An 18,218-nucleotide genomic window follows, 5' to 3' on the forward strand; every position below is an offset into this window, starting at 1 on the left:
AAAGGGGTGGCCTGTGCCAATTGCTAAGTTGTCTTCTCATCTTCACACCTATCCTTCTGTACTTTGTTTTCTGATGGTGAGGTTACTGTGCAAACTACAGTTCTCCTTTGCCAGCTGGCCCCTTGTTAAGGCTCTGCCAAAGGGACACTAAAGAGTCACGGTAAGACTGTAGGAGGGACAAAGGACTTGATTCTTCCTGTTTGCTTCTTGTTCCTGTCAGCATCACCCCAGCTGAATTTTTCTGCACAATCTAATAACAGGACTCCCTACATTTATTCGAGTTTCTAGAGGTCAAGCAGAGAACTAGACTGCCAAATATGTTCAGCTGACTTCTGTGAGATACAATCAAAATTGTCCTTTGAAAAACACAAACCCTATGGCCTCATTAAAAACAAACAAGATCAATAAACAAAAATCAATGCACTTCTATATATTAGCAACAATCAAAAACTGAAATTAAAAAATAATACCTGTTAAAATGGCAGTCCTCCCAAAACTGGTCTACAGGTTCAACACAATCCCTATCAAAATAGGTTTTACGGAAATTGACAAACTGATCCTAAACTGTACATGGACACGCAAAGTACCTACACCAGCTAAAACAATCTTGAGAAAGAGCGACAAAGCTGGAGGATTTACAATACCTGATTTCAAATTTTACTATAAAGTACAATAATCAAGACTATGTGGATTGGCAAAACAAGAGGCATATAGAATCATACCAAGTACAAAAACTAACTAAAAATGAGTCACAGGCCTAAGTGTAAAACCTAAAATAATAAAGTTTCTAGAAAACTTGGAGGAAAATCTGTGACCTTGAATTAGACAAAGCTTTCTTAGATAAACCATCAAAACATGTTCTTTTTAGAAAAATTGATAAATTGGACTGCAGTAAAATTAAAGACATTTGCTTCCAAAATGAGGAAACAAAAAAACAAGCGAGAAACTGGGAGAAAATATTTGCATACCACATATCTCATAAAGGACTTGTATTCAGCATACGTTACAAACTCTTAAAGCTCAATAATAAAAAACCTCCAATTTGGGGGCCAGCCCGGTGGCATAGTTGTTAAGTTGGCACAGTCTGCTTCAGTGGCCTGGGATTTGCAGGTTCGGATTCCAGACGCAGACCTACACACCACTCATCAAGCCACACTGTAGTAGTATCCGACATACAAAATACAGGAAGACTGGCAAGGTGTTAGCTCAGGGCCAAACAACCTCACAAATACAAAAAAGCCCCTCCAATTTTTAAAAACTGGGCAAAAGATTTGAACATACACTTCATTAAAGAAAATATTCAGATAGCAAATAAGCACATGAAAAGATGCTCAATATCATCAATCATTAAAGAAAGGCAAATGAAAACCATAATGATATACCACTTCACACCCACTAGGATGGCTATAATTAAAACTTTTTAAAAGGAAAATAAGTGTTGGTAGGGATGTGGAGCAACTGGAACTCTCATATACTGTTGTAAAATGGTACAATCACTTTGGAAAATAATGACTGGCAGCTTCTTAAAAAGTTAAACGCACACCCACCATATGACCCAGCCATTCCATTCCCTCATATACACACAAGAGAAATGAAAGTATATGTCCACACAAAGTTGTGTATGAAGCTTCAAGACAAGCTTGATGTGTAATAGCTAAAACCTGGAGCAACCCAAATATCTATCAACAGGTGAATAAATAAACAATTTGTGATATACCCAATGAGCAAAAACAGCTCAGTGGTTGCCCAGGGATGAGATGGAGGTAGGAACGGATTATGAGGGCTGGAGGAAACTTTTTTGGGTGGTATATATGTTCATTATCTTGACTGTAGTGATGTTATCACAGGCTTACAAGTATATCAAAACTCATCAAATTGTACATTTTTAAATAGGCACAGTTTGTTTATTGTGTGGCAAATTTGCCTTAACAAAGCTGTAGAAAGTCTATTATTCTAGAATAAAAAATAAAATTCCTAAAACAAAGTTCCTAAAAAGTTCCAGTAAAGTACCTTAGAGCAGGGAAAAAGAAGAGGCAATAGTTTTCTATATTTATTCATATTGGGTGTACATTTACTCATATTACACCCAATTAGGTGCTGTTTGTTATTTCCTATATTTTCAGCCTTCCACTTGAGACATTTCCCTTCTGCCTAAAGAACTTCCTTAGTAATTCTTACAGAGCAGGTCTGCTGGTGATTAATTCTCTCACCTTTTCTTTGTCTAAAAATGTCTTTATTTCACCTTCATTTCTGAAGGATATTTCTGCTGGGAATGAAATTCTAACTTAGCAGTTTTTTCTTTCAACACTTTAAAAATGTCTTTCCATTATTCCCCAGTTTCCACAGTTGTGTTCAAAAGTCAGCCATCAGATACATTATTGTTCCCTCAAAAGTACAGGCATACCTTGGAGATACCGCAGGTTCAGTTCCAGACCACCACAAGAAAGCAATTATCACAACAAAGCAAGTCCCAGGAATTTTTTGGTTTCCCAGTGCATTTAAAAGTTATTTTCACACTATACTGTAGTCTATTAAGTGTGCAATAGCATTATGTCTAAAAGAAAATGTACATATCTTAATTAAAAAATACTTTGTTGCTAAAAAAGGCTAACCATCATCTGAGCTTTCAGCAAGTCATAATCTTTTTGCTGGTGGAGGGTCTTGTAAAAAACGCAGTATCTGGGGCCGGCCCAGTGGTGCAGCTGTTACGTTTGCACATTCCACTTTGGCAGCCTGGGGTTCGCCGGTTCAGATCCCAGGTGAGAACATGGCACCACTTGCCATGCCATGCTGTGGTAGGCGTCCCACATATAAAGTAGAGGAAGATGGGTATGGATGTTAGCTCAGGGCCAGTCTTCCTCAGCAAAAAGAGGAGGATTGGCAGCAGATGTTAGTTCAGGGCTAATCTTCCTCAAAAAAAAAAAAAAAAGAATGCAATAGCTGCAAAATGCAATAAAGCAAAGCGCACTAAAACAAGGTATGCCTGTGATGTGTCTTTTTTCTCCTTCTGGTTGCTTTTAAGAGTTCTCTTTGTCTCTAGTTTTCAACAGTTCCATTAAGACATGCCTAAGTGTACTTTTCTTTTTATTCATCCTTCTAGAAGTTTGCTAAGCTACTTGAATCTGTGGGTTAATATCTTTCATCAGTTTTGGAAAATGTCTTACCATTCTCTCTTCAAATATTTGCTCCCATGCTAATCTCCTCTACTTCTTGGTCTCCAATTACACATTATTTGACTTATGAGTGGTACACATCTCTCTTAGGTTCTGTCCCACTTTTTCCATTCTTTTTTCTCCCTGTGGTTCAAACTGGATATTTTCCATTGACTTGTCCACAAGTTCTTTAATCTTGTCCTTGGTGTGTACAGTCTGCTATTAAATCCACCCAATGAATAACTAATTTCAGATACTGTGGGCTTTTTGTTGTTGTGGGTTTTTGTTTTGTTTTTAATGTGCCAGGCACTGTACTAAGCCCCAGGACTACAGCAGTGAACAAGACATAGTCCCTGCTCTCATGGAACTTAAATAGTATATATTCAATTGACATGTTTTCCCTTTGTTTTCTGGAGGTTTTTTTGAAAAATGAAGAGTAGGGCAAGGGATGGAACAAGGTCCTAGAGTCCTGCACCAAAGTTTTCTAATTAACATATAAATGAATGACCTTAAGCAACCGATGTTATGATTTTGATTGCTAGGATATATTTAATTCCTATAGATTCCAACTCTCTATGGAAATTCTCCAACTTTTCACCCATTTTGTCCATCTTTTCCTGTATTTCCTTTAGCATACAGTTATTTTAAAGTTCTTGTCTGCTGATTTCAATTAAACATGGGTCTAATTCTATAGTTTATTTTTCTTCTTGATTATGGATCAAAGGTTCCTGCCTTTTCAAATGTTTAGAAATTGTTCATTGTATGCTGGATATCGTAAATGAAAGAACCTCAGAAACTCCAGAATATATCTTCCCAGTGAGGGTTCTCCATTTACTCTATTAAGCAAAAGGGATGAGAGAAGATGATCGTTTCAATCCATTCAGGAATTGAACTGTGTCAGGGCTATGCTGCAGTTTTAGCAAGATTCAGTTCATCTCTGGTTCATCTTTCTTCTTCAGTCTATGTCCAGAATCACAAATGTCTCACTTCTTCTATCCCTCAAATTTCAATTCATCTAGTCATTATTACTTCTACAGCCCTCTAATATTTTTTAAAATATGATTTTTAAAGTGCATCCAGTTTTTTTCTACTTGTTGCAGTGGTATAGATGACTATACCTACTAAACACTACCCAGAAGCTGCAGTCTCCCTGCATATCATACAGCAGTGATTCACAAACCCAGCTTTACATCAAAATGACCTAGGGAGATTTTTTGAAGGACAATCCATTGTCCATACCTCTACAAGTTGTAGATGTTCAGTGGGGCCAGGAAATCTATACTTTTAAGAAGAGTCTTAAGTGATTTGGTAAAGCTGGCATTTCTAAAGAAACCAATGTGCCTGTACCAGTTGTTCTTTACTCCCCTCCCCTAGAGCTCAGTAATGATAAGGACATTTAAGAAAGAACATATACTACATAAATAGACAAATTGACAGAAGACTATAAAAACAGTTAAAAGTCAGAATAACTAAAGATTTTAAAGATAAAATGTTAAAATAAATATTTAAAGGCTTTTAAAAATATATTACGATCAAGAGGAAGAGGAAGGAAGGACAAGAACCACTAGTTAGAGTATTTGGTATAATACCAATAGGAGATTAAAAGCAGAACTATCCAATTCAATTTTACTCCTGATTGTTCTGGCAGAAAACAAAATGATCTTCAAGTCTGAAAAAGAGCATTGTTGAGAATGACCAGAACTCTTAGATAAAGCATAAAGACTCCACCCACCTGCTTTATCTGACTGCAAGTCTGCAGGAACTAATCCAAGGATACAGATAGAAACTTGGAAAGATGATAAGGGAAATGCTGTCAGCAAACTTTGAGAGCTCGTGAAAAACAGAAAGGTGCTGGCTGGGAATGAGAAAATGTTGCCCCAACTGTCAAAACACGGGTGGGTCGAGGTAAAAAGGTGATTTCAGTACTATGGACTTAATTTAATGTCAACATCCAGATAATTCTAAGACTGATTATTATGCGGATGGCTTTTAAGCACTTATAGAAAACAGCAGCATTTACTAATGAAACCTTACTTGCATAAAGCAAGTTTACAAAGTACCCTCAGATATATTACCTCCTATCTTTGATTGGCACAGAACCCTGTGAAAATGGGCAGGTAGGATTATGTCCCCTCCTGAACCCACACACACTCTTCAAAATATTAGGAATCTAGGGCTCAGATTGCTTGACTTGCCCAGGTTAACTCATTCCTCAGTAGAAAATTAGGCCTCAAACTCAAGTCTTCTGATTCCTAACTGAGTACTGTTTTTATATCACACAGCTCTTAAAGCCAGCATGAGTTAAGAATAAGCCATGCTCAAATATGATAAGTGGGATTGCTTCAAAACAATGGAGAGGTGCTGAGCAGAGAATGGGTAGGAGTATGGATGAAATAAAATTGAGTACAAGCTGGGTAATGGGTACATGGGGATTCATTTATAATCATCTCTCTATTTTTGTATATGTTTAAAACTTTTCATAATAAAACAAAAAATAACACATGTACATACATGACAATTAACATTCTTTGATAGGTTTACTATAGTGGTAATCAGATGAATACCAAAAATATAGTGTACCTGCAGCTCAGCATTTTTTAAGCCTTTTTTTAAATCTCACATAACACTCTCACGTACAAAAATACTGAAAGTAAGGATGAAAAATGGTATGCCTGAGTATTGACCACCATAGCACCAACAGGAAAACAACCAGAATGGTAAAATGTCTTGAAAATATGTCCTATGAGAAATGGTTGAATGCATAGTATTTTTCCTGAAAAGAAAAAACAAACAAGGAATACTTAACCTCTGTCTTCAAATATTTTTAAAGTAAAGGGACAAACCTACTCTGCAAAGTTATAGAGGACACTAGAAGACTTAAGGAGGCCAAATGCCAAACTTTGCTACTCTTGCCACTCTTCCTTAGGGCTCAGGAACCGTGCACGTGCTACTCACTAACAAACCTTGTCACAGTCGCCTACCAATTCTCTAGATATTTTCCCCCACCACCAAAACAATTTGGCTCCTGGCTCAGTTTCTCCTCCACCTCACATCCACCAGCACCTGGGTCTCACATAGCTTAGTGTTCTCTGACAAAATACAGGACTCCCAATTAAAGTTGAATTTCAGATAAACATGAGCGATTTTTTTAGTATAAGTATATGCCATGCAATATTTGAGAAATATTTACACTAAACATTTATTCACTGTTTATCTGAAATTCACATTTAACTGGGCATTCTATATTTCTATTTGCTAAATCTGGAAACCCTAATCTAGGTGACTTCAAAGTCTAGGTGGACCAGCTATCCAACAACTGGTCCTTAACCTCCCTTGACCTCCCCATTTCTAGTGACTATGACCATAATAAAGATATGGTCTCCAAATTTAGCTGAGTCCTTGATACTGCCCGATATTGCTACATGTCCCTAAACTGCACTCACTCTCTCATTTACCTCAACAGCTATTATAAATCAAACCCATTCTTTTCTTCTGTATCATCTCAAGCTCTAATTTCACCACCTGAATTTAGATCCCTATCTTCTTCTACCTCCTACGGTTCCTCATTCCATCACTTCCCTTTATTATATTCTTCAACCTCTCCCACTAAAAGATAAGCCATTAGATGAAATTATATTCGCTCAAGGCCTTCAAAAGAGAGTTTAAACATTTTAGTACGGCATACAAGAATGACCCTACAAGAGTCACAACTCAGTTCAGGCTTCATCTTCTCTGACAAGTTCTCTCCAACCACCAATCTAAATTAAGTGCTCTTCTTATACACTCCCATTATACTTTATGCATCTATCATAATATTTACCATAATTTTCTTATTGTCTTTCTCCCTTACTAGACTTTGGGTTCCTTGGGACCAAGAGCCATGTCTTGTCTTTATTTCTCCAGCATTTACCACAATGCTCAGCATCTACCATAAATAGTAGGCACTTAAACGTTTACTGATCAAATAAGACAGATAAGGTTCAATTTAAGGGAAGAGTTTCTATTACAGTTCTACTAATGGAATGGGTTTCCTTGAGATGTAGCATCCCTGGTCACCCAGACGGCAAAATAAGATTGCATATCATGATATTATTTCTAACAGACAAGAAAAAAAGAAGGATTTAACCTAGCCTTTAACGGGACTGGTTAAATTTTGTGTGGTCCAACCATACAACCATCCTTGAAAACTCTAAACCAATAGATGTGTCAAGGAGACTGCTCTTGTGGGCATGTCATGGTCCCCTCTCACCTAGACAGCTGAATGCACCGTAACAAGCTCTTACACTTTAATCATCTTACTATATTCACCTCACTCAGATCCTACTCTTACGTTAACCTTCCATTGCTAGAAATTGAGACTGTAATTTCTTACATTAATACAGTCTAGTCATATTTTATAAAGTACCATGTATTGACTTTGTTACTGATTGCTCTTCTGATGATAAAAACAATGCTCAGCATAGAAAATTCAAAATTTATTTTTAAAATATTAATAAAAAATAAAAATTACATATAATCCCTTAAAATTTTTAAATCATACAAAAGAAAATATAATCATATGGGCAAACACTCACATTATACTGTTAAAACAGCAGATTATAAAACAATGTATCTCATTCAATTCCAACAACCTAACAATAATAACAGCAGCTAACATTTACTGGGCTCCTTCTATGTGCCAGAAACTGTGTCACACGCTTTACATATGTTTCCTAATTTAAATCTCACAACCACCTCTGTGAAGTAGGTAATATTATTGACCTTCTTTTACAAGCGAAGAAACTGAAGCTTCAAGAAGTTAAGTAACATGGCCAAGGGCTAGTAAGCAGTGGCAAAGCCGGAGCCCAGGAATTCAAACCCAGGGTGTCTGATTTCAGAATCAACACACTTAACTACATACATCAAAATTTTAACTGTGGTTCCATCTGAGTCATGGTATTATAAATGACTTTTATTGATTTTTTTGTGATTTTGCTGCATTTCCATATTTCTACAATGAACACGAACTACCACTGTATTTTTTTTTTAAATAAATGTCCAAGGAGAGGTGGGACAATCATCTGTCAGGGCTATAAGAGCAGAAGTAGATTTAAATAATGTCAGATTCCTTCTAACTAAGGATCTGTTAGTGACTGGAATTGTTTTTTTCAGAAGACTGACTCTAAAAAGTGAAACAAAAATCAATCCGTTTTAGGAATTATAAAAGTTTTGGCCTGTCAGATCATATTTCTCCTGTTTTACAGATAATGAAACAGCTCAGAATTTAGGAGATTTACAGAACGTCGCAAAGGTAGTTCATGTCAGGGCAGAAACCAGAACACAGGTCTTCACTGATCTTTGTGCCAACATTTGACCACAACAAAACCTCCTCTTTCCCATTCCCTACTGCAAATTCAGTTATCAGAGGCCAAACCCGAAACATAACAGGAAATACAAATGCTTCTTTCCCACCCCCCCTCAGTCCACTACCCTAAAGGAAGAAGACTTGCCTGGAGCATAAAGGGAAAACATTTTCCCAGCCCTGAGCTGGGACAGAAGTGAGAGGCACTGGTAAAGACGGCAGATTTGGAAAGACACTCCAAAAGACAAGACGAATGATTTGAGAGTTGTTCTGGGGGGGCAAAAGCTGGAAACGTACACAAAACAAGTAAAAAAAAGAAAAAGAAAACCAGAAATACCCAGGAATCCAATAGGATAAGGCACTCAAATACTACCAAAGTTTAAAAGGCTGCCCCAAATTTAATCAAACCTCAGTGGAATGTTCTTAGAGTATGAAAACCAACTTTACAAAAGTGGACTATGAAATGTTAACATAAAAGAATAACGTCAATACATAATCCCATATTTATAATTGGATATTCCTGTTGATATTCTCACAAATTCCATTCTCTGTCAGAATTCAACTCTCCTCATTTAAAAATCTGCAGTTAGTATAATACAATTTATATAACTAAATAAAAGGGGGGCAAGTTTCAACTTCTCCTAACTGCCAGGGAAGCTTCAGTACGGTGAAAAGAAAGATAAATAATGCGCTGAGGGATATAATGTTTAAAACTTATGCCTATTTCTAACACATGACCAACCAAAAAAGATTTCTAGATACTCTCATATGAACACAATAGGGAAAATGTAACATCTCATCTTTGAAGAAGCAATAATACATTCCTCACTTTACATATTTGTGCTGTTTATAAAATTTAGACCTTTTTTTTGTAAAGCTCTATTTATTGAAAAGTTACTGCTCTAAGGATTAAGACACCCACACTCTAGTTTAAACTCAATTAATTACCTGTCATATGATTGTGAACAAGTTGCTTTGCCTCTCTAGTTTTATTTTTTCTCACAGAGTGGAAATAATAATCACCAAACTAAAGAAGAGAGAGAAAAATACTGCACAAAATGATAATCACAGTAATACGCTTTTATGACTATTTACAGCTTCCTTTCATGTAAAAGATTCATACCTAAGACACTAAACAAGCCTAGGATGTGAGCAGGGCAGGTATCATCTCCATTTTACAGATGAAAACAGAAAACTGAAGTTCAGAGAGGTCAAATGACTTGCCCAAGGCCAAAGTTGTCCAGTCAAAAGCTCTTTCTCTTGCTACATAGTATACTGCCATCACAAATTCGAGGTGGTAAGAGTTATTCTCTCATGCCCAAATTACAATGAGGGCTACCCCCAAAAAAGCCATCAATAATTAAACAGAAAAGGGGCACTTGAGACTGTTATGAGCCATAATTACCCGAGAGGTCACTATGGGTATAAAACTATGATTAAAAATAAGGTAAATGAAAGTCCTTTAAAGTAAATTTCTAAAAGTCCTGATACTTACTACATTAACTTCATGCCTCTTGCACTAGAGACACCACTCTGCTTGGGGAATGTGAAGTAGCAGGGAGAAAGATTTCATCAGGAAAAGTTAAGTAAGTTCCTGAAATTCAATAGGATAACACAGTCAAAGCTATAAAATATGAATAGAGGCAGGCAACAGCTTGTAGACTGTAGTGGCAACCCTAAGCCAAACCAAACGAGTGCCAGGCTGTGGTTTAAAGAAAATATGCAATCTGGAAGTTTGCACCTCAAGTTATTGCTACTACAAAGGAATTAGTACCATTTATAGTAAAAATATGTAAAGTTTTAAAGGATAATCTCAATTCTTCATTATATTGGAATGGGATTCCATATTAGCTTGCGGCTTTCTTGTCTCAACAGAAGCTCTTTCGATGATATAGTCAATGGCTCAAAAGCTACTCTCAGAGAACCAAACAATATAACTACATATCACAGGCACCTAACATCTGAAGTGGGCAAATATGTAGCCTACTGCAGGCACCTCAGGAAACTTTAATGAGGGCACTATCAACTCCAGTTACCTATGTTCTACAATGTTAAAATTTTCTTCCCCACAACCTCTCAGACTGCTCTGTTTACTGAAGGCTCTATCACATAGTATGACAGAGAAATTTACAAATTGCTGAACCCTTAAATCTAATTCACAGTGTCTACAATGTAAAACACTTTAACTTTTCTGTTCTTCAAAGTCAAAACAAACTTTGTCTCATCATTCCCTCTCCACCCCCAAGAAAAATGAGACATTCTAAAAGACGTCAGATGAAATAAGACAATGCTTTTATAAATACAAGTCAATCCTCTGCAAAGAGCGAGCTTAAGATGGCCATATTCGTCTTGAGTAGCGATTCCAAGCCTTTTAACAGTTTAAGCTGACCACAAACCTCCTCTTCTACTTCTTCTATACAACATCCTCTTCCTTAAACTTCCTTTAAAAAATGAGTCTTCCTATATCTCCTGTGTCTTGTCTTATACACAGACACACACAAAACCCCCAATAAGAACAGACTGAGGCCTAAGAAACACATGTTTTTACTTAATACATTGCTCATCCTTAAAAGCATGTTATTATAATGCAACAATATAAAGTATACAGAGCCCCATAACATCAAATTTGAAGGCTAAAACAAAAATGTCTTATAGCAGTCTGAGTATTTTAAAGAACAAAGATGCAAAAATGATGCATGTTTACTACTGTGTTATATCACTAACCTTTCCTTTAAGGACAAAATTCTCCATGCTAAACATATCAAAACAAACAAAGAAAACAGGAAGCATATTTAAGAATCTACTTTCCTATTGGTCAAAAAGTCAAATAAAAAGAAGTGTAGTAATATTTAAAATCAAATATAACAATATCGTTGGCCCAATTCACACAACACCTTTTGACATTTTTCTATTACACTTCCAAACTTGAAGAGCCATATAACACGTATACCACAAATTAGATGATAAAGCAAAAAAACAGATCGATTATGGACATCCATGATATATTACATAAGGATGCTCTCAGTACCCTAAGTATTTGTCAATGAATGCTAAAGTTAGACACATGTCGGCCAAGGTACAAACGAGTGGAATATCCAGATACTAGGTAATCTCCCTTATTTATTATTGTGAAAACCCGATAATCAGTAAGCTGTAAAGAACATGTATAAATCTTACATTTGAATAATTTCAGACTTTTCAAAGTGTTTCATGTTCATTAGCCTACCCAAGCATTGCAAAAAATTTCCTTATGTAGAGACTTACAAATAAAAGCAAGTGACAAATCCAAGATCTCAAAAGTAGTTAATCAGATCTGAAACTTGATTCAAAAACATGTTAGCTCTACAGGAGGAAATATAAATACATACAAGTTCCTCCTTAAAGCTTTTTTTTTTTTTTAAAAAAACCTCTTCCTAGTTAAAATATCACTAACTTATAAGACATAGGCTATTATAAACACTAAATTAAAATTTCATTATTTATGTTTAAAACAAAGCAAAAATTACCACTCCTTTTAGCCAGTCTACCTTTCAACCAGGAGTCATATGAAAAACATCCCATCAATAATGCACTGTGCACTCATAACGGTGCTGGGCATTGGGGTGACTATAAGAGAATTCTAACAGAGGCTTCTTGCTTTTCACAAAGTTTATACTCCATTTGATAAAAAGATAAGAGAAAAGAAAACAATGCTAAGCTGTGTTCCACCAACCCTCCTGAGGGGAGAAACTTTACAGGGTGGTTCTGCAGAACCCCAAGTGACAAGCACACCAACAGGTGAGATTGCTGTTAGTTTAGTCTTAAAAGGATTTTGTGGGAAAATGAAGCTTGAGCCAGACACTGAAGGATGGACACGCATTAGAAAAGCACAAAGGAGGAACGAAAGCTTTCAGGCTGGGACGGGCATAAACAAAGGCAGAGAAGCAGGAATAAGCATGAAACATACAGAAGAGACTGAGCCAATCCTCCTGGATCATAGGTGCATGCTGAGGCATAATGAGAAATTCTTTGGTAAATTAAGTGGGTTCAGCTCCCAACTGACTGTTGTGGCACAGGGAGAAGCTGTTAAAATATTAAAATCATCGAATATCTAAACTAGAAAGAGAACCTCAGAGATTTTTCTAGTCAATTCTTTTCCAACAGATGAGGAAATCTAGGATCCATAGAGATCTAATGGCTAGCACAAAGACAGAGGCAGTAAATAGAACAAAATTTAGACCCCTGTTTAAAAGCTCCAGTTCAGTGATGGGCAGCATGGAATGACAGAGAAAGCATATCTGTCCAAGGGTCGATGAGAACATCAATATATAAGGATCTGCAAGCATACATACAAGACAATACTGTGTCTTGGGAATTAGAGGAGACTGGTTTCAAAGAGTAATGGAACACCGCAGTGGCATTACAGTTGAGCAAAAACCACTATGTTTTGCCAGAAGGACTCACTTTCAAGAAGGCGGCAATCCAGAAGGAAAGCAGAGGCAGAAGCTAGTTTTCAGAGAATTATAAAAGAAACAGGTGGACAAACAGCCCAGACAGCAGGTATCTAGCAACAAAAGGAGGAAAAAGATTGATCCACAGAGAGAAAGCTACAGGACAAAGTAAACGTTTAAGAGAAAAGAAACCTTAGTGAGTTTGAAGGTGAAAAGGAAGGAACTCACATAAAAAAAGACTAAATTAGATGCTAGATAATGGGGGGAGGAGAGTAAAGGACCACAGGGAACTCACTGAGGACCAGTAGGAAGAAACATTTTTAAAAGATGAGCTCCAGAATAAAAAATAAGTATTTTTTCCACTCACCATAAAAGACCCCTAACCAAAAGAGTATTCATTTTCAACTACTTATAAGGCCCTATAAAAATGGTAGACCAGGCTTTAAGAACAGGGCTAGGAGATTCTTTTTTAAGTCCAAAACAGCTTCAAAGTTTTACAAATCTATCTATTTAGCCAATTAACATGTGGATTGTAACTTCAAAGACACTTGCCCATCAGTTTATATATGAGTTTTACACCACATATTCAAAGGACATTCTCAATAGCATTCAACTTACAACCATCAATATGCTATCATTACAAAACAAAAATCAGAGTTTATTCTCCATGTTTTTAAAAATGATTTTTTTTGGCTTTAGACTGTTTTTCTTTGACCAGATATGGAAAATATAAGTGGTTAAATGAATATATTTACAACAAATCATTTGGGGACACCTTTTTTCAATTTCTTTAAAAAAATTTTTTAATTAAAAAAAAAAAAAAACCTTCAAATGACCACAGTTTTCCTTTACTCCCTTTCAGAAACAAAGCCCCACAGAGACTGGTGGGGCAAACAGAGCTAGGTGGGGCATGTAAGAAGCTTCTCTAACTTGTTAAGTAAACTAATGAGCTACAATTTAAAGCTAGACACCTAAAATTTGCAAATTTCAATTTAGAAACTTACTATCCAACACCATAAAGGCAGGTCAAGGAAAAGCAGAAGATATAACTGATACATTTAGCTCTGGCTGTCCACCTTTGCAACTGCTATTTCCCTAATCAAGCAGGTAATTACTTTTTAAATTGGTAAGACATTCAATTTAGGCCATAAATATTAGGTTTAGGTGCAATACTAACAGGTTACAGGAATTTTATTTTACCCACTTGGAAACAAGGACTTGAGCTCAAAGTGTCAAGATGGAACACTACCACTTCTTTTAACTGGGTCTACTGCACCAAGTTGCTGAGCCATACCCATCAGAGTACGATATGTAATCAGCAGTGGCTAGTAATGCATTTCTGCTTTAATCACCACAAATATTAGAAGTCCAACCAAAACATCAATTTAATCATAAACAGAGTTGCCATCTTTAAACACGCACATGCTCTCTGGCTCCACTACACATGTCTTAGCTGCAATACAAAGAAGCAGCTTGACCCCCCTGGACCCAGTGAAACAAAGTATAGACAATATATCCAAAATTTAAAACTTTTAGAAATAGTTAAAATGTGTAAGACTCTTCAATGAATCTCTCTCACTACATGCACGGCTTTCTCTCCCCTCAATAAGAATGTAAACTTGTCTCTCTTAACTATACCTAATGGATTATTAAAACAAGTCCTGTGAGATACATATCAGAAAAAGTATCCCTACTTGTCCAGCATTCAATACTTTTCATACTGAGGCTCTTATTAGGTCTGCTATGTGACCTTAGAAAGTCATTTAACCTCTCTGTGCCTCAGTTTTCTCACTTTCCAACCTCAAAGTGAACTCTGACTTGAATTACACATTTATTACTCCTATAATAAATTAATGTATATAAGTACCTTATGTTAAACACCAACAATCCCTATACTTTCATATCTCAAAGTCAGTGGCCTTATCCTTGCAAGAGAAAAACGTGAGGAATTTTTTGTCCTATAACTTTCTCTTAATTATAACATAATATATAAAAAATGCTTCTGTTTAAAACTTTTACGTCCTTAATTTTTAACAGATGGTTGTAAGTTTGATCCCATAATATATATAACAAAGCAAACAACAAAGACTAAGGTCTTTTAACACAGGGGGTAAAAAGAAGGAAACATTTACTTGCATTACTGCACATGTAATCAAAATCATTTCTCTTTTAAAATTTAGAGAACTATCTTTTCCTATGTGGCAGATAAGCCTAGAGATCAACAGGTAAGAAGTGAAAAAATACAGATAAAAAATTAACCAGAAAAAAATGTGTTTTAATTGGGAACAACAATTATGGTACGAGTCCTTCAAATTCCTGGATGCAGATTATGCTGTCCACAAGGTTCAGCTCTGGGGTTCTTCCATGTGCCTTTCAAATCCTCTTTTAAAGTCACACAGAGAAAGTCTTCTCTATCAAGTTTTAAATCTAATGCTCTATCAATAATACAATCCAATATATGCAGTAACATTTTACTTCCTCCAACTAAACTGGGTGTAGTTGGTTTAGATGCGTGTTGGTCTGGAAGCAGAAAGATGAGAGAAACAACTCCTTCAGTCTCCGACATCCTTGTAATTCTATTGTATCTATGTAGTATCTTCTGAATTCCTCTGCCTATTCCCAAATACCTTTCAGGCAGGTCAGAAACACTGAGTCCTGTAAGGAAATGTGCATGGATCAAACAGAAGAGGAGCCCTTCTCTTCCCTCTATTCAGCCCCCATAATCAGTTTTATGATTATATCCAGAAAACAAAATAGATTGACTCATTCTTAAACAGTTCCTCATCACAGGAAGCCCACACTACAGCCACAAAACGCATCCCTTTAAACCATCCCCAACCACCTACAGCAACACAAAGTTAAAACCAATTCCCACTGACCAAAAGCTACGTGTGCATTCATTCTGATCAGCCCCAGGATTTAGTGTGTGAAGCTCAGGGAATACAAAGTCACCTCCCCAAGCTATGAAACTTTTTTCTTCCCCATCCCAAATATTCTCAATGAAAGTTCTCTTGTCAACCAAGAGGTGAGAGTTAAAAACGACAACAACAAAACACTAGCAGAGCGATCGGTTCCAGGACCACATCCCAGCTGTCTTTGCTCTCTGTTCTCAGTGGCTCAGATGCAGTTTCCCACTTTCCTTTCATCCTTCTCCCCTCAGCTCCCAAGATTCTCACTCAAGAAAGCAACATTCACATTCTCAGACCTCTGGCAAAATAAAGGGAGAAACTGCCACTATCAAAGCAGCAAAAAGGGGGGAAATATTTCAGGAGCAGGAGGGAACAAGAACCACGGTTTCCACTGCAACCGGCAGTGTAAGAGCCAGTCCTGTGTCATCAGGATATGGGGGGACGCCCGTATGGGGCATCAAAAAGATGTGCAGTGTGTGTGCACTTGGAGCTGGGGCAGGCTGAGACGATGGAGCAGAAAGTAGGAAAACCTGCGCTTTCCCTGCCTCCTTCTACTCTTCCCCCTCCAAGAGAGGAAGCTGAAGAAACTGGGGGAGGGGCGGGATGTGATCGTTCTCCTATTGGGGGTACACAAAATGGGCCTGAGAGTTCCTTCAGTCACTCACCCCCAGGGAGGAGGTCCCCAGAGGCAAGAGGAAACCCCTAAGTGTTACCCACCTCCGTTCAAAAAAAAAAAAAAAAGTAAGGGTGGGGGGATGATTAAATCCAGATGGAGAGCCCCTGAAAGCGCCCCCCGGTCACTCATCCCCATTAGCCAGCGGAAGGGCCGGGATAAAGGGGATGGAGGGTCGGAGGGGTGGTCAGGGACAGGCCCCACCCCCCAACTTGGGAGGGAAGGGGACCCCGAGCTGCCCGCCGTCCCCTCCCTCCGCGCACCTCCCCCCAGGCCACCCCCACTTATTCCCTCGTCCTTTCCTCCCGGGCGCGCGGGGGCCGCGGGGGAGGCGGCGGCTCCTTCCTCCCCTCACCCACTCCGCCCCCGCCCCCACCCCACCCGCTCCCACCGCCCGCCGGCCGCGGGCCCGTTACCTGCTCGTCGAAGCGGCTGACCACGGCCTGGACCCATTCCACCGGCCTGTGCGCGGCCATGTCCGCCCCGCGGCTGGGGGGCGGCGGAGGCACGGGTCGGCCGGCGCCCAGGGCCGGGAGGAGGGCGGGGAGCGGGGGCTGAGGTGAGGGCAGAGGCGAGGAGAGGGGCTGAGGAGTGCGGGCGCCCAGCGTTCCCACGGGGGTGGGGATGGGGGGCCTGCGCCGAGCCGGGAGGGGGAGAGGGGAAGGGGGCGTCGGCGAGGAGGCTGGGGGGAGGGGGGCGGGGGAGGGGGACCCGGGGAGGGGAGGGGGCCTCTTGGTCGCTCTCCCCACTAGCGCCGTCTCCCCACAGCCATCACAGTCCGAGACGCCGCCATGACACCCCACCGGAAGTGGGATCCTTTCCACGGCCCGGGGAGAGGGAGAGCGAGCGAGCTCGAGATTGAGAGCGCGGCTGGGAAAGGGGAGGGGGAAGCGAGAGGGCAGGGGCCCTGCCGCGCATGCGCCCGCGCCGGCCGGTTTCATTAATGAAAAAGCGAGTCCTCCTGGAGGTGACGTCACCTAAGTCCTCCGGGCCGCGAGGCGCGCGTCCCTCCTCCCCGCCCGGCTCACCTAGACTCCGGCTCTGGGTTCAGCGGGCGAGAGTCCGAGCCGCCCCGGGAGCATCCGCTCCCATCCCCACCGCCACCTCGGGCTCCCCCTCCCCCGCAGGCCTCCGGGTTTGGATTGCTCCCCGGGTTGGAAGTTAGGGCGCCCCGGGGCTAGCGCTTCTCCCTGGCGCGCCGCTCTGTGCCGCTGCTTCTCTGGTGGAGGCTGTGCAGAGTCCCTCTCTGCCTTAAGTTCTCACAATACAAGGCACGCAATCCCAGGTTTTCAGGTCCTTCGTAGCTGCTATAGACTGCTGAGAAACAGGAAAAAGTAAGGCCAAGAGAGATTCAGTGATTTTTTTTTTTTTTTTTTTTTTTAGCGTTCTCTTAAATCCCAATGCTACTAGACCCAGTGGCAGTCAAAGTACTTAAATTCCGGAATCCCAGTCCAGACTTCCTCTGGTGAACTGATAGGCACCCAACTTAACAAAACTTTTGCACAGTTGATAATAGAAAGGTTCAGGTTTCACCGTCCTCCAAAAGCCTTGAAGGGCTTTGCATACATTATTGATTCAACATATTCATCATCTCATTTAAATCTTTCAACGAGCCTTTCCAATAGGTATCATTACCCTCATCTAACTGATGAGGCTGGGTCACAAGAGGTTCGGTGATTTGCCCGAAGTCACAGAGTTGGTAGGTGGCAGAGG

General features: G+C 39.4%; 1 protein-coding gene across 22 annotated transcripts in view; it reads right to left on the bottom strand.

The window, feature by feature from the left end:
* The window catches only part of NF1 (neurofibromin 1), a 240,137-nt gene extending 222,684 nt beyond the window's left edge, over positions 1 to 17,453 (bottom strand). For 15 of the 22 annotated variants that reach the window (XM_070562638.1, XM_070562637.1, XM_070562634.1 and 12 more), the window contains exon 1: positions 16,922 to 17,414. In XM_070562638.1, the coding sequence (XP_070418739.1) occupies positions 16,922 to 16,981 (60 nt within the window). In that variant the 5' untranslated portion in view covers positions 16,982 to 17,414. Of the gene's footprint in view, positions 1 to 16,921 lie in introns of all 22 variants that reach the window. The other 7 variants (XM_070562627.1, XM_070562622.1, XM_070562626.1 and 4 more) reach the window with 4 other exon arrangements.
* Between the last annotated feature and the right edge of the window lie 765 nt (positions 17,454 to 18,218).

This window comes from Equus przewalskii, chromosome 10 (assembly GCF_037783145.1).
Source record: "Equus przewalskii isolate Varuska chromosome 10, EquPr2, whole genome shotgun sequence".
Lineage (NCBI taxonomy): Eukaryota > Metazoa > Chordata > Mammalia > Perissodactyla > Equidae > Equus > Equus przewalskii.